Here is a 25245-nt window from a genome sequence, read left to right as displayed (position 1 = left end):
AAAAGTTTTTAAAAAAACTAAAGACAGATGAAAATACATAGAAAGGGGGGGGGGACCAGATCAACCTAAAGCAAGCAAACAAACAAACGAAGCCATTCCATTTAAACCTCTTAATAAGGATTTTATTCCTCCCCATTTTCTCCTCAAAACAACCCTGCGAGGTAGGCTAGGTTGAGAGGCAGCGACTCTCACCTGGTGAGCTTCATGGCGGAGCAGGGATTTGCACCCTAGCCCGGCACACTCTAACCACTACACCGCGCTGCCCCGGAACTGACTGGTGTGTTTTTTTTTGTTTTTTTTTTTAAATTTTCGGTGTGTGTCAGTTGCGAGGCTGGATGAGAAGAACGTCCACACAGAAGCCATCAAGCGCAAGCATAAGGAGTTCTTGGAATCTTGGAATCCATCCGTGTTTCTCAAAAACCCCTCCAGAGTTGCAGAGGTAACTGGGAGGGGGGGGAGGACACAGCTGGGGGGGCATTATCCCAGGAGAAATGTATGTCTGGATATTGCTCACTATAATATCTGTGGCTCCATGAATCTCCTTGGTTTCTTTCAGGTTGGGATATTAAGTTTCCCAGCCTCCTGGCCCGTCCTGGATGGGGAAAAAGGGCATGGCAAAATTCACATGTTTAATCAGAGAGAAGTCATTGCTAACGTTTCTTAAAGAACGGAAACCTCTCGTGGACTTGTCGCGTGAAAAAGAAATAATGATATCTGGATTTGAGGATATTTCGGTATTTGTTTATAGAAAATGGCTTTGTTGAAAGTGAATATTGTACGTTTCCGAGCACAGTTCAAAGTGTTGGTGCTGACCTTTAAAGCCCTAAATGGCCTCGGTCCAGTATACCTGAAGGAGCATCTCCACCTCCATCATTCTGCCCGGACACTGAGGTCCAGCACCGAGGGCCTTCTGGCAGTTCCCTCGTTGCGAGAAGCAAAGCTACAGGGAACCAGGCAGAGGGCCTTCTCGGTGGTGGCGCCTGCCCTGTGGAACGCCCTCCCAACAGATGTCAAAAAGGAAAACAACCAGACTTTTAGAAGACATCTGAAGGCAGCCCTGTTCAGGGAGGCTTTTAATGTTTAATAGATTACTGTGTTCTATTTTTCTGTTGGAAGCCGCCCAGAGTGGCTGGGGAGACCCAACCAGATGGGTGGGGTATAAATAATAAATTTATTATTATTATTATTATTATTATTATTATTATTATTATTATTATTATTATTATTATTATTTACATAGCAGGCAGATGAAGAATCAGAAATTCTTTACTTCCTGAGTCTTATTTTTCTATCTTCCTCTTTTTAAACCCTTTCCTGTTCTTTTTAAATTTATTTCTTTTCCCTTCTCTAGTTCTCTTCCCCCGTGCCCTTTTTTGTGTTCTTATGGTATCTAGATAGAAGTCTTGGTTTGGTTTAAAATAAGGGCAAAGATATTAAGCATCAAATTTTTCTCTACAAACCATAATAGAATTTATTTTAAGAAAAGGAAAAAAGTGGGGGCATCTCTGCGCCAGCCAACCACAAGCCAACAGCCTTTCTCCCTCCCTCCCTCCCTCTGTGCTCCAGGTCTTTGGCGTCTACTTCAGCCCGAGAGAGAAGACCGACTTCATCCTGACCGCTTTGGACGGCTTGACGGTGCAGTGCACCACCCATTGCTGTGCCACCACAGAGGGGCTTCTTGCCAGCATGGCGAGGCATTGCGGCTCCGAGATAGAGAAGGTGGGGCAGGTCTCAGACAGCAGGTGGGCATCCTGAGGATGCTGGTTTGGCAGGTGGGGAGTCCTTGCAGTGGCGTAGCGTGGCTTGCTGGTGCCCGGGGCGTGGAGGGTGAACAGAGCTCACCACACCAGCCCCATCCTCAGTGCCGCTGCCACCGCAGGAGCAACGCCAGCCCTACGTTGCTTTGCCAAATGCGCAGTGCCCCCTAAAAAATGTTTCTGGGCCTATCATCCCCCCCCCAATACCCCTGAGTCCTTCTTGCAGCGGGGCTGAGTTTTTCTGAACTTCACAATAGCCTCTCCACCAGGTGACTACAACCTACAGAGACCTGCCCATCACTCAAGACTCTGGCTGAAGGTCTTCTCCTTCTCCTCCTTCACTTTTTCTCCTCCTCCTCCTCCCTCCTCCTCTTCTTTTCTCCTCCTCCTTCTTCCTCCTCCTTCCCCCTCTCCTCCATCTCCTTCTCCTTCACTTTTTCTCCTCCTTCTCCTTCCTCCTCCTCCTCCTCCTCTTCATTTTCTCTTCCTCCTTCCTCCTCCTTCTCCTCGATCTCCTCCTTTCCCATCTCCTTCCCCCTCTCCTTCTCCATCTCCTTCTCCTTCTTCTGCTCCTCTTCTTCATTTTCTCCTCCTCCATCTCCTCCTCCTCTTCTTCATTTTCTCCTCCTCCTTCCTCCTCCTTCTCCTCCATCTTCTCCTTTCCCATCTCCTTCCCCCTCTCCTTCTCCATCTCCTTCTCCTTCTTCTGCTCCTCTTCTTCATTTTCTCCTCCTCCTCCTCCTCCATCTCCTCCTCCTCTTCTTCATTTTCTCCTCCTCCTTCCCCATCTCCTTCCCCCTCTCCTTCTCCATCTCCTTCTTCTGCTCCTCTTCTTCATTTTCTCCTCCTCCTCCCTCCTCCTTCCCGCTTCCTCTTCCTTCCTGCCCTCCTGCCTCCCAACCCCTTTCCCCTTCCAGGTCTCGGACATTGTGGACGGGATCTGCAGCCGCCTGGACCAGATCCACCAGCCCAGCGCAAGGAGGCTGGTGATGAAGCTGGTGGGCTTGCTGGCAGGCAGGAGCGAGCACTTGGACACAGTCATCTCCAGCCTCCTGGATCATTCCTTCCCACCAGACAGGTAACAAGTTCCTCGTGTTTCTCCCTTGAGAACCGAACCCTACACAGCAAGTCTCTGTCTACATGGGAAATCCTGGTGACCCTGGTTTTTTAGCATGGATGGTACTCAGCTAGGTGGATCGGTGGTCAGACTTAGTACAAGACAATTTCCTATGTTCATCAGGTGCATCCATAGCTCAGTCCAGGCACCTACTTTGACGAAGGTCTCGGGTTCAATCCTCAGGGGCATTTCCAGGTACGGCTTGGTTTCAGATTGGATGTATTCCCGATTTGAACTATAAAATGGTGGTTTTCTTGAGTCCAAATGAGAGTACCCCTAAACATTTTTTTAGAAGAAGAAAAGCACTGGTCTTGCCAAATGCTAGGTGGTTCTTTTAAAATGAGATTCAGAAACAATACAAAATACACAAGTAAGTGAGAAGATTACAGATTTTATTCTAAACAGCAAGCAATATATACATACATACCAAGCAAGCAATTCAATCTGCCACTTGGAAGCCCTCCATCCTCTTTTGGCCCTTTGCAGCAATTCGTCCGAGTTGTGGCAGTCCCTATCTACCGAAGAAGTCGTGGAGGAACAGCTGATGGAGAATTTGCTGGCCAGGCTGCAGGACCACCACAGCACTGAGCTGCAGACCTCCGCTTCCTCTATTGCCGTGAGTTGGGTCTTGCCACATATTTGGAGAAAACAGAGCTACGGGTCTCTCTGAACATCCCCACCCGCTCTAAAAGGCCATAGATAGTTAAAAAGCCAAAGGCCTGGTTAACAAGAAAGGTTTTCCCCTGGCACCTAACGCAATATAAAGATGGTGCCAGGCGAGCCTCCCTGGGGAGAGCGTCCCATAAGCAGGGAGCCAATACTAAAAAGGCCCCGTTCTCGTCTTGCCACCGTCTTGAGCTGGCCTGGGCAGAATAAAGATCTCTGGGTGATTTCAGCAGATTGGTAAAAGTTCCCCATTTCTTAACAAGAGGTTAATAATTGTAATAAATAAATAAATAAGGACTGCCCTCAGTTACACTATGAATATTAGGCAGCCACCCTCACTAGATTGCTTTAGATTGCCTGATGAAAAGGATTTTATTTTTTCAGCAAGCCAACCGAGGCATATAGTTTTATTACTTATATCTGTTTTCAAATATTTATTGGTTTTGTATTTGCTTTTAATGCCAGTGGTTCTATGCGTATTTTGTTTAGCTGCGAGTGTTCATTTCTTAAGTTTATTTTATGTTTAGTGACAATTTGTGCATTTCAAGGGGTTGGACTAGATGACCCCTGGGGGTCTGCAGTTCTTTGATTCTAACTCGGGAAGCTGCCTGTCAACATAAAAAGCATTTGTTTATATGTTTGTGTGTGTTTGTTCAATGATGATCTTACATACTGTTTTCATTGGACTGTGGGTTTTAGTTGCGTTTCATCTCCCGTTTTATTTGCAATCCGATTGGAGAGGTTTTTGATCAAGCAGTTTATAAATCGAAATAAATTAATACTGCTGAATTGAAGAAAGGGAGGCGGAGGTAACCAGGAGGCATATCTTGTGTGGAAGGACTGGGTGCCCCATTTAGTCAAGAAAAAGATTCCTGGACTTCTTTAATTTAAGGCGTTGTGTCTTTCGCATCAAGGTCCCTGACACAAGAGAGAATTGTCCTCACGGCCTCCCCACCCACTGTTTTCTCCTGCCTCCCCTTTCAGATCACGCAGGCTCTCTACGAGGTCATCTCAGTGCCTGAATCCAAGTAAACTGGCAAAAATGTATAAATTTAAATCAAACAAGTGCTGGAAATGTAAAGAGTCTTTTTAATCATATGTGGTGGTCTTGTAGTAAGGTTAAAGCTTACTGGGAAATGATATATAGTGAATTGAAAAGGATGTTCAAAATAACTTTGATTTTTTTAAAAAAAAAAAAAAAACCAGAAGCTTTCCTTGTGGGAATTATAGGGACAGAACTACCTATTTTTTAAAGAAACTTATTCATGTATGCTATTACAGCAGCAATAATTTTTACTTGCCCCAAAATGGAAAGAAGTAGAAATTGGAGTTCTTGGGAAAATCCAGAAATAAACGATAAATTGCAAGAACTCAGGCCAAAAGAAGATGTATTTCTGTTTGTCTATTCTTTGTCAGCAAAGATTCACAGGTCAAAGTGTACCGAATATGTTTGCCTCCAGGGCCTTGTCCTGATTTTTACTGGAATTTACCTTTATTTGCCTTCAACACTGGGATTGATTCCTATTTAAACTCCGCATCACATCAATAAAACCTTGTGAAGATTTATTTGAAATCCATCTTCTTTTGGCCTGAGTTCTTGCAATTTATCGTTTATTTCCAAAATGGAAAGAAGCAGAAGTCCCAATAAAGGAAGAATGGATGCAAAAACTCACGGAATATGCAGAAATGGCATAAATTGTAAACAGATAAAAACATTGGCGGGATTAACGTAATAACCTGCAGTTTCATAAGAGTGTATACATTTAAAATAGATGAATAAATGAGCAACTTGGATATGCAGAAGATGTTAAGAAATTAATTTAAGGAACCGCAGAAAGAGGGGGAAGGAAGTCAAAGTTTGGAAATGTTAAATTGATTGTAAAACTAATGAAATGTATAAATTTAAATAAAAAACTACTGTATTTTAAAAAGACACAAGAGAGAATTGTCCTCAAAGCCTCCCCCACCCACTCTTTTCTCCCGTCCCCTATCAGATCACTCAGGCTCTCTATGAAGTCATCTCGGTGCCTGAATCTAAAGACACCATTCAGAGACTTTACCCAGACCTTCTGACTGCTCTGCTCATTGAACTCTACTTCAGCAACCAGGCCGAAGCTCTGCCAGATACGAATTTCCTCCGGAAGCAATGTGGTCGTGGAGAAAACCTCGCAAGGTGGGTACCTCGGTTGCCCGGCGAGGGCATTCAGATTAACAAATGTAACCTTTTACCCTGAAAGGGTTAAAGAGTATTGGGAAATAATTTACAGTGGTGCCTCGACTTATGAATTTAATCCGTTCCGAAGGCACCTTCGTAGGTTGAAAAATTCGTAAGTCAAAAAGCTCCATTGGAAACGCGATTTCACTTAGGAATGCATTGGAAATGGAAAAATTCGTAAGTCAAAGCAACCCTATCTAAAAACTCGTAAGTCGAAAAATCCCTGTCTAAAACCACCGCGGTTTCTGTTCAGATGTCGAGAAATTCGTAAGCGTGCGGCCATTTGCCCCATTCGTAAGTCGAAAAATTCGGTTGTCAAGTCGTTCGTAAGTCGTGGTACCACTGTATAACGAATTGAAAAAAATGTTTTAAAGTACTTAAGATAAATTCAACAATGTAAACAAGTTTTGATGGATTTAATAATGGAATACTGAATGGTTTAGTTCATGTAAAATATGCAGGGATTTATGTTGTGTAAAATGAACCATGGAAAGGGAAGGAGGGGAGTCATTGATATTTTAAGGTTGTTTAAATGAATATTCCAAAATGCATAATAGAAGAACTTAATAAAAGTTATATATATTTTGAAAAGATTAACAAATGTAACGTGGTTAGTCTCGCCGCAGTCTGATAGTTATCCATTTTTTATAATGCAGAGCTGAGCTTTTTCACCGATAGAACCATGGTTATGAAACATGCTCCCTGATTAAATAAGAGAGGCATCCATCTGCATGGGCATACCGCCGGCTTTTGAAGACCGGCCTGTTTACCCAGGCATTGCCTTGATCTCTCAACCCACTCAAGTGTTAAAATATAAGCCAGGCACCTATGCCACCGGGCACCCATTGCCTGAGGCCCGACTCGCCACCTCTGCTAGTGGGTTACAAGGAGAGAACGCTAGAACTCGTAAACATCTGAATGTTGGAAAATTCAGGACAGTTAAAAGCACTTGTTCACATAGCACATAGTTAAACTATGGAACTCCCTCCCACAGGAAGCAGCACCAACAACTTGAATGACTTTAAAAGATTAGACAAATTCATGGAGAGCTATTGCTCTGCTCTCCCCAGTTGGAGGCAGCGATGCTTCTGGATCCCAGTTGCTGGAAACCGGAGGAGGGGAGAGTTGCTCTTGTGTTCGAATCCTGCTTGCGGGTTTTCCACAGGGATCTGGTTGGCCACTGTGGGAACAGGATGCTGGATTAGATGGGCCATTGGCCTGATCCAGCAGGCGCTTCTTATGTTCTTACATTATTCTGGAAGTGACTTCTCCATTTCTAGCCACACTAATATCATCATCATCAACAACAACAACAACAACAATATTTATGTATTGCTTGCTATGAATTATGTCAAGGCGATTTCACAATGCAATAAAGACATGCACAAAACAATTGCAGGTATAAAGACAGCTAAAACAATTAAGAAGAGCCTGCTGGATCAGGCCAAATGCCTATCTGGCTGAGCATCCTCATGGCGTGATCCTGCAGAGCTTCACTTACGTCCTTATGTAACCAGGCTGCCCTCTTGGCTTAGCTTTTCAGCAGAGGCCATCAAGTTGCTCCTGATTCGCACTGGCTGCCGCTACGAGGTCACATTCATGGAGAAGACGCGGGGCTGGAGCATGCTGCAGAGCGCCACGGAAGTGCTCCAGGGGGCCACACTGCTGGCAAGGTGAGGGCCCTGCTGTTCTGTCGACTTCACCCCGGCCTAGGAGAGGCGCCCACCGGCACCCAGGCTGCCACACTGGCTCTGCCATTTTGAAAACCATCACAGCTCTTCTCCAAGGGAGCCAAGGCCCTGGGGCCAGAAGGCTGGTGTCAGCCTTCGGGGAATCAGCTTCCTCCCTCCCATGGCAGTAGATAAGCAGAACAAAGGAGTCTTCTTACCAGTTAGAAACTTTAATAATCACAGCGAGAGAACAGAGAACACATCTCCTAGATTGGCGGTACTCCCAATTAAGGGATACACCCCTGCCATCCCTATTAATCTACGTCACTCCTACATTTTGCAATCTGAGCTTGTACCTTCTATGTTTTCTGTTCTTTCTGTTCTGACACACTCTGAGCTCTTCTAGACCTCGGGCTGAGCGGACTGTGAATCTGTTAACCCTCTCTCTTCCAGTGTTTCTTCTCCTAGCTGTTAGCCATCCAAGCTTCTGCCTTTCGGCCTATACCCCTCTGCAATCCACTGTTCCAAATCTATACCATCCTCCTGCTCCTAGGAAGGTTCAGGATCCGGAGCAGGGGGAGGGGGAGACTCCCACCATTCCTCCTCAGAGCAGCCCCTCCTCAGTATGGCCCCTGACAGCTGGACTCTGTCTGCCACTTGAGAAATCATTGCACACGTTTATCAAATGTCCACACATTTTTATTTTCTCTTTTTATTTCTCCTTGCACAAACTGGCTATGGACAGCACTAAGGGCCTAATCAGGGGTGTCCAAACTTTTTCAAAGAGGGCCAGATTTGATGAAGTGAATATGCGTTGTTGTTGTTGTTTAGTCGTTTACTCGTGTCCGACTCTTCGTGACCCCATGGACCAGAGCACGCCAGGCACTCCTGTCTTCCACTGCCTCCCGCAGTTTGGTCAGACTCATGTTCGTAGCTTCGAGAACACTGTCCAACCATCTCATCCTCTGTCGTCCCCTTCTCCTTGTGCCCTCCATCTTTCCCAACATCAGGGTCTTTTCCAGGGAGTCTTCTCTTCTCATGAGGTGGCCAAAGTATTGGAGCCTCAGCTTCAGGATCTGTCCTTCCAGTGATATATGCATTAAGGCCAGCCAAAGTTGACCTTTTTTTTAGGATTGGATTTGTTGAGCTTTTTATTTAAACGATTTTAACCCGAAGTTGTTTAGCTTTTTGGGGGATTGAAGTTGCTGGGCTTTTAAAATCTTCTTTTAGGTTTGAAGTTGTTTACCTTCTTTTAGGATTTACCTTCTTTTACGATTTTACCCCAGAAAATAAACTGCCACAGGGGCATAATTAAACCAACCGACAAGCTGGATTGGCCCCTGGGCCGGACTTTTGTTTAGGCAAGCCTCTCCAGCTGTAATCAGTTTGTAGCCCAATAACTTTTCAAAAGCCTTAAATTGTTAGGAGCATAGGGTTGAAAGTGACCCCGAGGATCATCCAGTCCAACCCCCTGCAATGTAGGAATACACGGCTCTCCCTTGTGGGGATCGAACCTGCAACCTTGGTGTTATCAGCACCATGCTCTTAGCCAACTGAGCTATTATTAATTCTTCTTATTGATCATGTTATTGTTTTTGCTGTGCACCGCTGTGAGGGGGTTGTTTTGCTTTTAGCAACCGGGCAGTGTCAACATTTTAAGAAACAAATAGGAAAGCGAAGCCGTTCAGGAAAAGAGGGAGAGAAAGGGAGATAGGGGGTGGTGCATTATTCAGCTGCGGCCGCCTCGTAGGGGTGGCGTTACCATCCTTCCTTGTAACAACATGGCGCCTTCCCCCTGTGCCTTCCAGAGCCATGCTGCATTTTGCTTGCCCCGAGACCATGCGAATCCTGGACCTGATGTTTTCTCTGCTCAGCAAAGGCAGCAAGAAACTCAAGCCGACCACCATTGCTTTCTTTGTAGAGGTAAGAGATGCGCAGGACAGGTAGAGCGACAACCTGGGACCAGGTGACCTGAGAGAACGCCTTCTCCCATACAGGTCCAGGTGGGGAAACAGAGCCGTCTTTCCCATAGGGCTTAGTGGTGTGTTGCGCCAGGGCGCTGGCCTCTCAGGGGCGCCCCAGCGAGTGAGGGAGCTGTGCCACTTTGCTGGCGGCCTTCCCTTTCCCTCCTGCACACCCGCCAGCTGCGCCCCATCAACCATATGGCTGGCGGGCATGCAGCTTGCCTCCCAAGCCTCCGCGATCCCTGCAGAGGCTTAGGATGGAAGCTGTGCCCCAAAGGCCATCGTTCAGGGCTGGAGAAGAAGAAGAAGAAGAAGAAGAAGAAGAAGAAGAAGAAGAAGAAGAAGAAGAAGAAGAAGAAGAAGAAGAAGAAGAAGAAGAAGAAGAAGAAGAGTAGTTTGGATTTGATATCCCGCTTTATCACTACCCGAAGGAGTCTCAAAGCGGCTAACATTCTCCTTTCCCTTCCTCCCCCACAACAAACACTCTGTGAGGTGAGTGGGGCTGGGAGACTTCAAAGAAGTGTGACTAGCCCAAGGTCTGCCAGCAACTGCATGTGGAGGAGCAGAGACGCGAACCCGGTTCCCCAGATTACGAGTCTACCGCTCTTAACCACTACACCACGCTGGCTCTCTTGGCATGCAGAACCTCTCCGGGTTCAATCCCCAGGAAGGGCTGGAAAGATTCTGGCCCGAAACCCTCAGGTTCCTTCTCTCAGCCTGTCCTACCCTGCAGGGTTGTTGTGGCTATTGAATGAGGAAGGTGAGAACCTTGCACACACAACCTTGATCTCCCTGGGGAGAGAGGTGGAATAAAAATGCAATAAGGAAATAAGGAACGCGCCGTGTGCTTTTAAATGTGCAGTGAGGAGAATGTCACCTAGCAAGTTTGAAGCAAAGGAGAGATTGAACCGTGGTCTTCCTTCCCTCTTCACAGGCAACCCCATTCAGAGTCTCTGCGTTTAAGGGGTTAAAGACATTTTAATTTTTCGAAGCTATTTTGATTCCTCCTGTAAGAAATGCCGGGGGGGGGGGGAGAGAAAGGCTGTATCCTAAGGATGAGCTCACCGTTACCCTGCCTCAACCTCGGTATCTCAAAAAGACATTTCAATTGAATGGAATTAAATGTAATGGATTAATGAGTTAGCTAAATGGCTAAATTTGAGGTGAGTCCTTAGTTGATTAAGGACTGTTTAAACAACAGACAGGCCTAATGAATTGGTTGAAGATTTTGATTTTGATTTTCTAGCCTCTTTATCCTTCCATCCTTGCACCCAGGGCTGATTACACGCAGCTCAGTCAACATAAGTAAACATGTAATAAAGATATTGTATGGTAAAGGGTTAAGACATGGCTCCCCAAATGCATGTTTGGGCTAAAGGCGGGTCCTGGGTCTGAAAAGGTAGAAAACTACTGCCCTAAACCACCTCGTTGTTTTGCACACAATGAAAAGCATTGTGGGAGGAGAGTTCAAGGATAATTTTTTATTATTATTATTTTATAATAATAATTTTATAAGTTGTGTGCCCTTGTTTCTCAATTTAATCCATTTACACCGCCTTGCTTGATTTGTCGTATTTTATGCATTGTGATTTGCTGCTGGGTTTTTTTACCAATTATGGATGAGTAATTCTTTATTGTAACTGATAAGTGTAAACTGTTTAATTATTACTAGCTGATGTTTGATGTTAGTGTTTACTATTGGATTATTGCATATTGCTTTATTTGGTATATGCTGTTTATTTTAAAGTTATTGTGACCTATTTTATATAGGATATGATGGTTACTATTAATGTTTGATGATTTCTTATTATGTTTGTGTGCTGGAAGCCGCCCAGAGTAGCTGGGTATAATAATAATAATAATAATAATAATAATAATAATAATAATAATAATAATAAATATACAGCGTTTTGGAGACTTGATGCGGATATTTTTATGGCTCCATCCCAGGGAAAGAGGTGGTCACATCCTGCCCCTTCCTCTCTCACGTGGCCGATGGTCCTTTCTTGTTCTTCAGCTTCTCCACTACCAGGAGATTGAGCAGCTGCCGGCGGATCAGATCTTCGAGAGTCTTGAGGAGTGGACCAGGAACCCCAGCCCGGATGTCCGTTCCCTTGGCCTGAGAGCTCTGGGCATCTTAGCCATCCACCCTGATAAGGTGAGGAAGGAGGGGGCGGGGACAACCCCTCTATTCCCTCACATTAATCGTGAGAATTGTGGAGTTGGAAGGGACACCCCAGGGTCATCTAGTCCAACCCCGCTGCTACAAAGCTGCTTTAAACTTTGGTTCGCCGAGCCCAGGGATGAGGGACGAAGATGAAGATGCAGGGCTGGCAAAGGCTGCTGCGGAGAATGGAACCACAGACTTCCTGGATGAGGCCAGAGAGCCGTCAAGGGCATGAGATGCCGCCTTCTGATGGAAGCCTGGTGGCGACAGGTTAAAAGTCCCTTTTCTGCAATGGTGCCCCACCTGCGGAACTCCCTGCCACTGCCTCTTTATCTGCTTTCCATCAGCAATTGAGAATATTGCTGTCTAAACAAGTTTTCTGCTTAGGGTGTTGATCCCTGGTTATCTTCTTTGCGCTTTCGTCTCTCCCCGCTGTTTTTCCGCTCAACAATTTGTGCTCTTGGCGAATGGATTGTGGCCCCTTTCCTGCTTGCTTTCCTTGTCTCACAAGCTGCTTTCAGCAGCTCCATCACGGAGAGGGGCATAATTTAAAAAAGGTAAAGGACCCCTGACAGTTAAGTCCAGTCGCGAACGACTCTGGGCTTGCGGTGCTCATCTCGCTTTACAGGCCGAGGGAGCCGGCGTTTGTCCGCAGACAGTTTTTCCGGGTCATGTGGCCAGCGTGACTAAGCCGCTTAAGGAAAACCAGAGCAGTGCACGGAAACACTGTTTACCTTCCCGCCGGAGCTGTACCTATTTATCTACTTGCACTTTGACGTGCTTTCGAACGTCTGCTAGGTTGGCAGAAGCTGCGACCGAGCAACGGGAATTCACTCCGTTGCAAGGATTCGAACCGCTGACCTTCTGGTTGGCAAGCCCTAGTCTCAGTTAGATAAATAAAATTGAGAGTTCTGCTTCCAGCAACAGCCAGCAGGGCAAATGGACAGCAGTCTCCTTGATTGCTGGTCCTCAAACAGCTGGTCTAGAGAGGTTCACTACCCCTGACCTCTTCCTGGGTGAATTTGCCTAATACCTTTTTTTAAAAAAAAGCTGTCAAAGCCACTAGTCCTCATTGCACACAGTGACAGAGAATTTCATAAGTTGATTGCCAAGAAACTCCTTTAAAGGTTTGGAAACTGCAGAATATTGTTTCTCTCTAATATCTGGAATATCAGCCCCTCTTTTTCATGCAGCACCATGCAGCAACAAATAAGCAAATTGTACTCAGTTAAAGTATATTTTCTAAAACTGCTACTATGAGCTACTATTGAATGTTTTCCTTTTAGTTTTCTGACCAAACTCTCACTGGCTTCCTTAAGAAATGCCATTACAGATGTGTGTTTCTAAGTGATGTCTTGAATGCCCACTGCAACAAGGTCTCCGTTCGCAAGCAGACTTTTTCTTTGTGGTCAACCTCAGGTGGAAGGCATCACCTGTTAAGGCTGCCCCTTATCCATAGCTGCCAAGTCTCCCGTATTCCCCGGGAAACCCCCCATTTTTCCAGCCGTTCCCAGCTGGAAAAACGGATTTTTTTTGTTTCCCCCCGGTTTACTTACCGGCCGGGGGAGGCTCCTTCTGCACATGTCTGGAGTCTCTGGACATGCGCAGAAGCGATTTCTGGTGCGGCGGCCATTTTGGAACTGGGCAGAGCAGCATCGAAAGTCGCTTCTGAGCATGCTCCGCCCAGTTCCAAAATGGCGGCAGCGCTACTTCCGGTCTGCCGATCCCTTATTTTTCCGCCAGGAACTTGGCAGGTCTGCGCCTTATCTTTGGGAATGTTGTGGATAGTAGGATATATTGATTAAATATAATCCTTCCTCACTCACTCTAGTGAGCTGGTAGCAGAGCACATTCCCTTGTATATTGCAGGAAGCAAGTTGGTAGATTCGTTTGAATCTCTTGAGTTAAGCAATCCAGTCCGGCTTGTCCAGATTGGATTTGTTCCTGGTTAATTCCCCTTTAATCCCTCTTAAAAAGAATCAAGACTGTTGTGTCTTCTCTTAAAAGTAATAAGAAGTTTACTTACATTCAGTTCACAGTAAGATCCTGAAGGCAGGCTGTAGCTTGCAGTTACAGAAGAGAGTTTGAGTCCTTCCCATATGGAAGGGGTGGCCAATTCTCGAGAGACTGCGATCAACTTTCAGAATTAAAAACTGGCAGTGATCTACCCCTGTTTTGGTGGGTTCAGCTCAAACTTGTTAAGCTTTATTTAGGGAGCAGAGGAGCCCCGTTTTTTGGGGGGGGTTAAAAAAAGCTTTTGGGGGGGAGTTCCATTTGGGAGGGGTTAAAGGCAAGGGACAAAGGGTTAAAGTCACTCACAAAAAGATCGCTATGGATCAAAACAGCAGCACAGAGAAAGATCTGTCTTCCACCCCAGAGATCATACAACAATGGAGGATGGGGTGAGGGGGTGGGGTAGGAGTCAGTTTTAGTGACGCTAAGGAAAGGGAGCTAGAGATCGGCTGCGATGTACCAAAACCTCATGGGGATCTACCAGTAGATCGCGATCGACCTGTTGGACACCCCTGCCATATGGGAATCACCCCTGCAAAAGGAATCAAGATGGAATAAAGTGAAGAAGGGAAGATAGCTGCGTGAACAGCCCTTTTATGGGGTCTTCCAAGGTCACGCCCATCTACCTGGTCACACATGGGGGGGCGGGGAGGATGCTCCAGACCAGGTGTGACAGGAAGTCCTCCTGGCTGGAACAACATTCCCCTGCATGTCCACTCTGGACAAACAGGAAATGTTGTACTTGGCTGCTACAGTGATGATACTCCCCACATTATCTAGAGACCCAAGAGTCAGCTTACTTTTCAAGAAGCACTCGAGGAAGGAGGCGATGTTCAGCTGCTTCCTGTTTGCAGGTGGAGGAGGTCAAGGCTCTCATGCCAACCCTCTTGGGCAGCTTGGAAGAGGCAGACGGCGTGGTTGTCACCGAGGGCATCACGGCCATCCAGAACCTGCTGAAGTTCATGCAGAGGAGCGACATCGTCAGCCTGGCTGAGAAGCTGCTTCCTTTGTTCAGCAACGTAAGAAATTGGGGAAAATTTTCCTTCTATTCGGGTGTGCTTCCCCCCCGGTGACCCCAGAACTTTCCATGGTCCCATCATGCCCCCTACTTTTGCCTGTGCCCCCTTCTCCCTCCGATCCCTGGTGGCTTGGCTATGTCTCCTCTCCCTCATTAGCCCTGAAAATGGAGAGGCTGGGTCAGGGCGTGACCCGTAAGGTGTGGGAATGCTGTGGGTAACAGGAGAGGATATTTTGATTAATATTATCCTTCCTAACTCATGTTAGCAAGTTTCTTCATATAGCAGAGCACATTCCACTATTACACACTGGAAGCTGGTTGCAGACTCGCATGAGTCTCTTAAAACAATAAGCACATACCTGCCAAGTTCCTCTCTGAAAAATAAGGGACCGGACCGAAAGTAGCATACCAGAAGTAGCGCGGCGGCCATTTTGGAGCATGCTCAGAAGTGACTTTTGATGCTGCTGTGCCCAGTTCCAAAATGGCCGCCGCACCAGAAGTCGCGCTGCAGCCATTTTGGAACTGGGCAGAGCAGCATCTGAGCATGCTCCGCCCAGTTCCAAGTCGCTTCTGAGCATGCTCCGGCCAGTTCCAAAATGGCCGCCGCGCCAGAGTAAACCAGGGAAAAACAAAAAAATCATTTTCTCGGCTGGGGACAGCTGGAAAAATGGGGGTTTCCCGGGGAAAACGGGAGACTTGGCAGCTATGATAAGCAGTTCAATCTGGTTTGCCCAGATTGGGATATGTTCCTGGTAATATCCCTTGAATCCCTCCTAAAAGAATAAAGACACAACTGTCTTATTCATAAGTAACAACAAGAAGTTTACTCACGATCAGGCAGAGCACAGTGTGATTGATCCCTGAAGGCAGGCTTTAGGCTTAAATACAGGTGAAACATGGAAAATTAGAACATCGTCAAAAAGTGCATTTATTTCAGTAATGCAACTTAAAAGGTGAAACCAATATATGAGATAGATGCATGACATGCAAAGCAAGATATGCCAAGCCTTTATTTGTTGTAATTGTAATTATTTGTCATTAGGCGGGTCAATTATAAATGGAATGTAATTAATGAAATGTAATAGCGATATTTATTTTTGTATTATTGTAACGATTTGTTTTATTACTGCGGAATTTCCAAAAGAAAGCGTTTGTAAAAATTAAAAGAAAAATAAATAATAATAAGTTGCATTACTGAAATAAATGCACTTTTCGACAATATTCTAATTTTCCGAGTTTCACCTGTATGTACAAACAGGTTTACCTCATGGGAGATAACTCAGGGACTGCTGGCTGAGAGTGTGGTCCAGGTGAAGCAGGAAGCAGGCAGGATGAAAAAGAAGGGAGGGGACTACGTGACTTGGCCTTTTACCAGGTCTGGAAAGGGTCACACCCACCTACTGGTCACATGCAAAGGAAGGATGCTCCAACCAGGTGTAAGAGGAAGTCCCCTGCATGTCCACTCTAGCAAAACAAGGAATGTTCTACTTGACTGCTCCAGAGGATGACATCCCACATAAAGCTGGGCTAGGGAATGGGTTGAGGGCAAAGGCGGGGAGAGGGCAGAGCTAAACTCCTCCCCTGCTCAAAGATCTGGGCAGTGGGCGTCAAATAATGAGGTTCAGGTGGTTGGTCAGGGAGGGTGAAATGGAGCGGCCTCTGTTGCCCACAGGCAGAGGCCAGGACCCGCAATTCCGCCATTGCCCTGTTTGCTGAGCTGCCCAACGTGGTCAAGAAGAAGGAGAAGTACCTCATCCAAGAGCAGGTGACCCAGAGTCTGCTCCCACTCCTCCTGCACCTGCAAGACGAGGAGCCCGATGTGGTAAAGGTGAGTCAGGAACAGAGGATGCAGTTGCCTTACCCTGAGTCAGTTACCTTGGGTCCATCTAGCTCAGTACTGTCTGCACTGACTGGCAGCAGCTGTCTTAAGATCTCAAACAGGGGACATTCCTAGTCCAACTTGGAGATGCCGTTGAACCTGGGACCTTCTGCATGCCAAGCAGATGCCCTACCACTGAACCCAACCTTTCCCTTACCTTCCAAGTCCCGGACTGCAGAATCCGGGACCGGCAGCCGTGTGACACCGGAAGTTGTGTTGACGTAACTTCCGGTGTCGCTTTGCCCTTCTATGGGCACCAAAAATGGCCGCCGCCGGCTTCAAAAGTAGCTTCTACGCATGACCGGAAGTGTGTCAACGCAACTTCCGGTGTCACCCGCCCATCTATGGGCACAAAAAATGGCCGACACCGGAAGTCGCGTCTACGCACTTCCGGTCATGCGTAGATGTGACTTTTGAAGCCGGCGGCGGCCATTTTTTGTGCCCATAGAAGGGCAAATCGGAGGGGCGGGAAATGGCTGCCGGCAGGAGAAAATAACGGAGAAAAACGGGAGACGAAGTGATACGGGGGACCACCGGGAAAAGGTAAGTAAAAACGGGGGTTTCCCGGAGAAAACAGGGTACTTGGCAGCTATGACCTTTCCTTGCTCTGAGTTTGCAGAATCCAATTTCTCTGTGCTTCATGGACCAATGTATCGTACTTTTAATATTTTGTTGGAAGCCTCCCAGAGTGGCTGGGGAAACTGAGCCAGGTGGGCGGGGTATAAATAAATTATTTATTATTATTATTATTAGATATGGAAGGATGCAGGAAGTGCTTTTTGACTTCTCCTCCTTACATAAAATTTCTGTGCTCTCCCACCCCCAAATGATTTTTTAAAAAATGTGTGTTCAATCCCCCCCCCGGTCACAATTTACAAATTTTAATACAAACTTAAAATAAAATGAGGAAGACAACTTAGGGGACGGAAATGGATATCAGGATGGTTGTGAGCAGAGGCAGAGGTTGCCAGCTTGGCGGTTGCTGTTGCCATTGACCTGCCCTCTCCCTGACTGACCCCTGGTGCCCCTTTTGACTCCCCACGGCAGGGTTGCCAGGATGCCCTCGCCAGGTGCTTCCGCTTCCTGGGCTGGTCCCTCCCGAAGAAGATTAACAGCAAGAAGGCTTGGCACGACCACCCTCAGATCGCAGAGACCCTCTGCCGGCAAATCGTAAGTCACCAGCCTTTGGAATCTGCTCTGGATCAATATTGAGTAGAATTCCACGAAGGAGGCATCGTGTCGGCCACTGTGAGGACAGACGGCTGGTCTGGATGGGCCATTGGCCTGATCCAGCAGGCTCTGCTTATGTTCTTAACATTCCTCTTTGCTTTGCTAGTCCTGGAAGGTCAAGACCGTCCCTGTCATCTTGCTCCTATGTCTGGGCCGCCTTCAACAGCTTGGCAGGGTGTGCTCCAAATTTCCCTCCATAGGGTCAAGGTGTCAGACAAGTCAAAAAAATGGCAAGCACCGCCATTTCAATTTTGGATTCCATCTCTGCAAATCCCTTTGAGTCTTTCTGGATTCCACAATTGTTGGTATTCAGTTTCTAGGATTCCGAGTTTGGAGTCTTTGGAGCCGCCCTTTCAAATATTTCGACCGCACGTTCCAGATTTTGTAAAAACACTTGAGTTCACTGATTCCAGTTTATGCCTCTAAATACCAGTTGCTGGGAATCTCGTGGGGCAAAGGGGTCTTGTGTTCAAATCCTGCTTGCAGGTTTCCCCTTGAGACTGTCAGCTTGCATTTCCTAGTGCAGAAAGTATTGAACTGATGCATAGAGACCTTTCCTATTCTACTTAATTCAAGAGGGTTCTGGAAGATAAGATAAATCTTTATTACGATCACCGACCAGCACGGTAATTTACATTACATCATTAATATTTAAAATATTTTTTAAAAAACCTTTTAAAAAATAACCTAAAATAACTTATCTAAAAGGGATCAATCAACGTTTGATCCTTATTCTGGAAGCTTCTCTGTGTGAAAGAAACAAGCAGAAGGTTCCTGATGTTTGGGTTATACCTTCCGAGAAGCTGAGTACAGCGGGCTTAAACTGGTTTTGTTATCTCTTTCTGTCAATGTCATGATGACTATAAAAGTAAGGCCAGAAGGAGTGTGGGTTTCATTTTCTCTTTCTATCTCTTTTCCTTCTGGTGTGCTATTCTGTACATAGCATGCTTAGTGTTAAGGTTTAGTCCTATTATAAGTTATTGTAAGTTTAAGTCAGGGGTCAGCAACCTTTTTCAGCCATGGGCCGGTCCACCATTCCCTCAGACCATGTGGTGGCCCAGACTATATTTGTCTAACCCTCTTCCAAAGCCATCCAGGTTAGTGGGCATCCCTGCTTCATGTGGCAGAGAGTTCCATAGTTTAACACCGGGGTCAGCAAGCTTTTCAGCAGGGGGCCAGTCCACTGTTGCTCAGAACTTGTGGGGGGCCGGACTATATTTTGGGGGAGGGATGAATGAATTCCTATGTCCCACAAATAACCCAGAGATGCATTTTAAATAAAAGCACACATTCTACTCATGTAAAAACACCAGGCAGGCCCCACAAATAACCCAGAGATGCATTTTAAATAAAAGGACACATTCTACTCATGTAAAACCACGCTGATTCCCGGACCGTCCATGGGCCGAATTGAGAAGGCGATTGGGCCGCATCCGGCCCCCGGGCCTTAGGTTGCCTACCCCTGGTTTAAGTTAAGTTTGCTGCAACTGGATTTCTTACGGCCACTTCCAATCCTGAATGTATTGGATTTGTGACTATTATGCTCATTTGCCTTCAGCAGCAGTAAAGCTCTGCCGGATGAAATACAATGGCCTCTGGTCTATTTTGGGGGGATCCTGCAACGTGTTAAAGTTTTTGCTCTGCTAACTATACGTTGGAATCTGCTCTGGATCAATATTGAATAGAATTCCACGACAGGGGCATCATGTCGGCCACTGTGAGGACAGACGGCCGGTCTAGATGGGCCATTGGCCTGATCCCGCAGCCTCTGCTTATGTTCTTAACGTTCCTCTTTGTTTTGCTAGTCCTGGAAGGTCAAGACCATCCCTGCCATCTTGCTCCAGTGTCTGGACCACCTTCAGTGCCCTCAGGTCTCGATCCGGAGAGCGGCTGCCATCTTTCTTGGTGAGCAAAATCCTGGCCCTATTCCTTTATCACTCTGTGCTTTGTCTCGCTTGTTGGAGGCGGTTGGAGGATGGATGGCGGCTAACTGATTGAAATTGAATCCTGACAAGACAGAAGTACTGTTTGTGGGGGACAGGAGGCAGGCAGGTGTGGGGGACTCCCTGGTCCTGAATGGGGTAACTGTGCCCCTGAAGGACCAGGTACGCAGCCTGGGAATCATTTTGGACTCACAGCTGTCCATGGAGGCGCGGGTCAATTCTGTATCCAGGGCAGCTGTTTATCAACTCCATCTGGTACGCAGGATGAGACCCTCCCTGCCCGCAGACTGTCTCGCCAGAGTGGCGCATGCTCTGGTTATCTCCTGCTTGGACTACTGCAATGCACTCTACGTGGGGCTACCTTTGAAGGTGACCCAGAAACTACAATTAATCCAGAATGCGGCAGCTAGACTGGTGACTGGGAGCGGCCGCTGAGACCATATAACACCGGTCCTGAAAAACCTACATTGGCTCCCAGTACGTTTCCAAGCACAATTCAAAGTGTTGGTGCTGACCTTGAAAGCCCTCAACAGCCTCAGCCCAGTTTACCTGAAGGAGCGTCTCCACCCCCATCATTCAACCCGGACATGGAGGTCCAGCGCCGAGGGCATTCTGGTGGTTCCCTCCCTGCGAAAAGTGAGGTTACAGGGAACCAGGCAGAGGGCCTTCTCAGTTGTGGCTCCCTCCCTGTGGAATGCCATCCTGTCGGATGTGAAGGAAATAAACAACCATCTGACTTTTAGAAGACATCTGAAGGCAGCCCTGTTTAGGGATTTTTTTAATGACTGATGTTTTAATGTTTTTTTAATCTTTTGTTCGAAGCTGCCCAGAGTGGCTGGGGAAACCCAGCCAGATGGGTGGGGTATACGGTAATTATAATTACTACTAGTAGCTGGCCCGGCCATGCATTGCTGTGGTGTAGACTGTTAAATGGGCCCTCAGAGTCCCCCTTCAGACTGCTCCCCCTACCTCCCTGGCTCATCCCTGTGATTGGCCCCACCCTGTCCCAATTCATTACCTTTCCCGCCCCCTCCCCCTCCCCTTCCTCCCCCATCCCCCACCCAGGGGAGCCCCCACCTCTATTCAGCCTAGTCTGCAAACCTCTACTCGGCCTAGTCTGCAAAGCCAAGCCAAGCTGCTGTGGAGAGGGAAGCTTTCCTACCTGCAGTACCAGTGTAGCCACCGCTAGAGGTCACTGTTGTGCAAGGTTTCCTGATTCTGGCTTCTATTTTCCAGCATGCACTTTAGGGTAGGTTGTGAGTTCTTGAACACGGGGTTTTGGGGTTTTTACGTGGCCCAGGTGTGACATTTGTCTTAGGAAACTTTATAAGATCCTTCGGACATTCGCAGGGGACGTTGTGTCCAAATTTGAACACAATCGGTCAAGCGGTTTCGGAAAAAAGTGGAGACCCACCCACATGCCCTTTTTACACACACACATATATAGATGATGATGATGGTGATTAATTGTTCTCCTTTTTCCTCTTACCTGATGCTATATACCTGCTGGAACAAAACAAACCATTTAAAATTAAAAGGGAAAGCAAGAGTGAATTGTTTGAGGTCACACAATGCGTCCGTGGTCTAGCAGGCCTTGAGCTGCCTCTGCTCTCTGTCCCTGCGGTCTTTCTAGTCCTGGCGCAAAGGGGGTGGAAAAGGAGTCCCTTCCTGAGAGGGTCACAGACTTCCTGTCTTTCAGGTTGCGTTGCCCAGTGTGCAGAGCCAGTTGCGATCACTCAGGAAAAAAGGGACTTGATATTCCTGGGTAAGTAACAACCCCACGGGACTCATGTCCCTTTGCATGACGACGACATGAACTCCTAGCTACAGGGAGACTTACAAATTAAAAAGACCGTCTCTAGCATGTCTAGTAGAAAAAGAGAAGGTTCTATGCCGTATGTTTTGATTTGATATCATTTACGAATAAGGAGGCACACCGTCCCTCCAGCGTATGCTGAAGTGCAAAAATACAATCCATAAGATGCCGCACAACCATTCTCTTTTGTTTTATCTCATTGTATCACATTTTATTCTCACCATGCCTCCGTTCATATGGTGTACGCATGATGAGAAGGGAGTTAAGATTAACCTAAATTCTAAAGCAGGGTTAATGGTAGGGGTTAAGGTTGGGGGTTTGGGTTTGGGTTTGGGTTTGGGTTAGGGTTAGAGTTATGGTTGGGGTTAGGCTTAGGCTTAGGTTTGTGTCAGGGTTAGGGTTAACAGTAGGGGTTAGGGGTTAGAGGGTTAGGGTTAGAGTTATGGTTGGGGTTAGGATTAGGGTTAGGGTTAGGTTTGTGACGAAGCAGCTAAAAAAGCCAATGCAATTCTGGGCTGCATCAATAGGCATATAGCATCTAGATCAAGGGAAGTAATAGTACCACTGTATTCTGCTCTGGTCAGACCTCACCTGGAGTACTGTGTCCAGTTCTGGGCACCACAGTTCAAGAAGGATACAGACAAGCTGGAACGTGCCCAGAGGAGGGCAACCAAAATGGTCAAAGGCCTGGAAACGATGCCTTATGAGGAACGGCTTAGGGAGCTGGATATGTTTAGCCTGGAGAAGAGAAGGTTAAGGGGTGATATGATAGCCATGTTCAAATATATAAAAGGATGTCATATAGAGGAGGGAGAAAGGTTGTTTCCTGCTGCTCCAGAGAAGCGGACACGGAGCAATGGATTCAAGCTACAAGAAAGAAGATTCCACCTAAACATTAGGAAGAACTTCCTGACAGTAAGAGCTGTTTGGCAGTGGAATTTGCTACCAAGGAGTGTGGTGGAGTCTCCTTCTTTGGAGGTCTTTAAGCAGAGGCTTGACAGGCATATGTCAAGAATGCTTTGATGGTGTTTCCTGCTTGGCAGGGGGTTGGACTGGGTGACCCTTGTGGTCTCTTCCAACTCTAGGATTCTATGAACAGTTGGGGCTAGGGTTAGAGGGTTAGGGTTAGGGCTGGGTTAGGGTTATCGGAGGGCCTAGGGGTCTCTAAGGTGCTACTGGAATAAATTTTTAAAATTTTTTTTTTGTTTCGGTTAGGGTTAGGGTTAGAGTTAGGGTTGGGGTTAGGTTTAAGTTTAGGGTTAGGGTTAGGTTTGTGTCAGGGTTAGGGTAAAGGGCTGGGGCTGGGGTTGGGCCTTATCAAATCTTGTAAAAATGAAGCAAAGCCAAAGGAGAGACGAAAAAAGCAAGCAAAGCCAATGGCAATTTAAACCAGGCAGCCATGGATTTATCTCCCCAGGTTCATTCCATTTCTGCTTTTGTCCAAAGTGTGCCTTCCCCTCTCACGGGCCTGGCTTTCTCTCCCTTGCTCCAGCGCTCTCCAAACTGCGGCAGGATCACGACCCCTCCGTCCGCCTGACAGCCTTGCAAGCCACCCGGATGGTGCAAGAAGCCTGTGGAGTCTCAGCCGCCATCCCAGCCGCCGTCTCGTCCCGATTTTCTGGCTCGGAGGGAGAAGACAGCCTCTCCTCTGACCGGGGCCACTGGGACACACCGGATCCTGCCCTGACACACCGGTGGAACCCAGCTTCTCCCACCTCCCACCGGCTGGTGCCCAGTACTGCCAGGAAGAGAGGATTCGGGCCGACACGGCAAGCCTGATCCCACCTACCAAGACGCCCCTGCGCTCCCTTGGGAGGCGCTCGATGTAAGCTCAGGAGACCTGCACACAACTGTCAGTCGAAAAGGCACCGGAGCCACAGATGATGGGAGAGGACAGGACAGGAAGGAGCCCCGGTTGGAGGCAGAGGGAGAAGGATACTCGGTGTGCCTGGATTCGGCCAGCGTCCGCAGCAGGACAGGAACAGGGAACGTTCTGTGGTGCGAACCATCAAGACTACCTCTTGCATTCCTCCATAGAGCCAGGATGGCCTTGCATGGTGAGTGCCCATTAAGAGTGAAAGGGGGCCATGTATTGATCCCATTTATTTTCATTCCGTAGGGACCCAGGTGGCGCTGTGGTTAAACCACTGAGCCTAGGGCTTGCTGATCAGAAGGTCGGCGGTTCGAATCCCCGCGACGGGGTGAGCTCCCATTGCTTGGTCCCACCTCCTGCCAACCTAGCAGTTCGAAAGCACATCAAAAGTGCAAGTAGATAAATAGGGACCGCTCCGGCGGGAAGGTAAACGGCGTTTCCGTGCGCTGCTCTGGTTCGCCAGAAGCGGCTTTGTCATGCTGGCCACATGACCTGGAAGCTATACGCCGGCTCCCTCGGCCAATAATGCGAGATGAGCGTGCAACCCCAGAGTCGGTCACGACTAGACCTAATGGTCAGGGGTCCCTTTACCTTTACCTATTTTCATTCCGTTACAATGTTGTGAACTGCCCTGAAATCTATGGGTATACAAATTTAATAAACAGATAAAAGATTATGATGAAGGGAGTACCACCCACTTTGAGAACCATTGCCCTAAACCAGCGGTGGCCAACTCCCAAGAGACTGCGATCTACTCACAGAGTTAAAAGCTGGCAGTGATCTATCCCCTTTTGGGGGGTTCAGGTCAAAGTTGTTGAATTTTTTCAGGGAGGAGGTAAAACGTTGAGCTTTTTTTAGGGGAGCCACAGTTGTTCAGCTTCTTTGGGGGGAGCCAACGATCTACCGGTGATCTACCGCAGATGTCCAGTGATCTACCGGTAGATCAGGATCTACCTGTTGAACATGCCTGCCCTAAACCAACCTTCTCCAACCTGGGAATACCGTCTAACATTTCTCAGTTGAAAATAGGGACATCCTCCTCTTCTTCTTCTTCTTCTTCTTCTTCTTCTTCTTCTTCTTCTTCTTCTTCTTCTTCTTCTTCTTCTTCTTCTTCTTCTTCTTCGCACCCGCCCTGCGGAATACCCTCCCATCAGATGTCAAGGAAATAAACAACTATCTGACTTTTAGAAGACATCTGAAGGGAGCCCTGTTTAGGGAAGCTTTTAATGTTTGATGTTTTGTCGCAGGCATCGGCAACCTCCGGCCCATGGGCCAGATGCGGCCCACGAAAGCCGTTTATCTGGACCACAAGCCGCCCGCTCACCGCCCGCCCGCTCGGCAAGTCCCCGCGCCACGCCGCACTAAACCGGTGGGCATGCCCAGACTCCGGGAATCGCTTCTGCGCATGTCCAGGTATGCGCAGAAGCGATTTCTGGCACCCTGGAAATGGGCGGCGCAGCACCGGAAATCGCTTCTGTGCAAGCCTGGAGTGTGTCCGGCCCACGGACCAGCGTCAGTAGCGATGATCCGGCCCATGGCTGGAAAACGTTGTCAACGCCTGTTTTATCATGTTAATATGGCTGGGGAGGGAGGAATATAAATAAAAAGTATTATTATTATTATTATTATTATTATTATTATTATTATTATTATTATTCCCCGCCCATCTGGGTGGCTTCCTACCTATATAAAAACATAATGAAACATTAAACTTTTTCTATTTAAAAAAACTTCCCTAGACAAGGCTGCCTTCAGATGTCTTCTAAAGGTTGTCTAGTCTCCAAACCCTCCAACATTCCTCCAATGGAAACAGGGACATCCTAAGGAAAAGCAGGACATTCCAGGATCAAATCAGAAACCTGGAATACAACTCCCATCACCCCTCGCACCATTGGCCAACGAGGGCGCCATGTTGGC

The 25245-nt window shown here is 47.2% G+C and overlaps 1 protein-coding gene across 1 annotated transcript in view; it reads left to right on the top strand.

Moving 5' to 3' along the window:
* LOC148686067 (maestro heat-like repeat-containing protein family member 7) overlaps positions 1–25245 on the top strand; it is a 36668-nt gene extending 11423 nt beyond the window's left edge. The window contains exons 9-22 of the mRNA XM_088668464.1: positions 324–439; positions 1567–1719; positions 2675–2835; positions 3361–3490; positions 5535–5713; positions 7291–7428; positions 9234–9348; positions 11407–11547; positions 14424–14588; positions 16260–16415; positions 17514–17636; positions 19502–19601; positions 21339–21404; positions 22948–25245. Of these exons, the coding sequence (XP_088524590.1) occupies positions 324–439; positions 1567–1719; positions 2675–2835; positions 3361–3490; positions 5535–5713; positions 7291–7428; positions 9234–9348; positions 11407–11547; positions 14424–14588; positions 16260–16415; positions 17514–17636; positions 19502–19601; positions 21339–21404; positions 22948–23234 (2030 nt within the window). The 3' untranslated portion in view covers positions 23235–25245. The remainder of the gene's footprint in view (positions 1–323; positions 440–1566; positions 1720–2674; positions 2836–3360; positions 3491–5534; positions 5714–7290; positions 7429–9233; positions 9349–11406; positions 11548–14423; positions 14589–16259; positions 16416–17513; positions 17637–19501; positions 19602–21338; positions 21405–22947) is intronic.

The sequence above is a fragment of the Zootoca vivipara genome, chromosome 4 (genome assembly GCF_965207765.1).
Source record: "Zootoca vivipara chromosome 4, rZooViv2.hap1.1, whole genome shotgun sequence".
NCBI classification, from domain to species: Eukaryota; Metazoa; Chordata; class Lepidosauria; order Squamata; family Lacertidae; genus Zootoca; species Zootoca vivipara.
The sequence above is the reverse complement of the archived record's forward strand: the minus strand, read 5'-3'. Positions and strand labels throughout refer to the sequence as shown.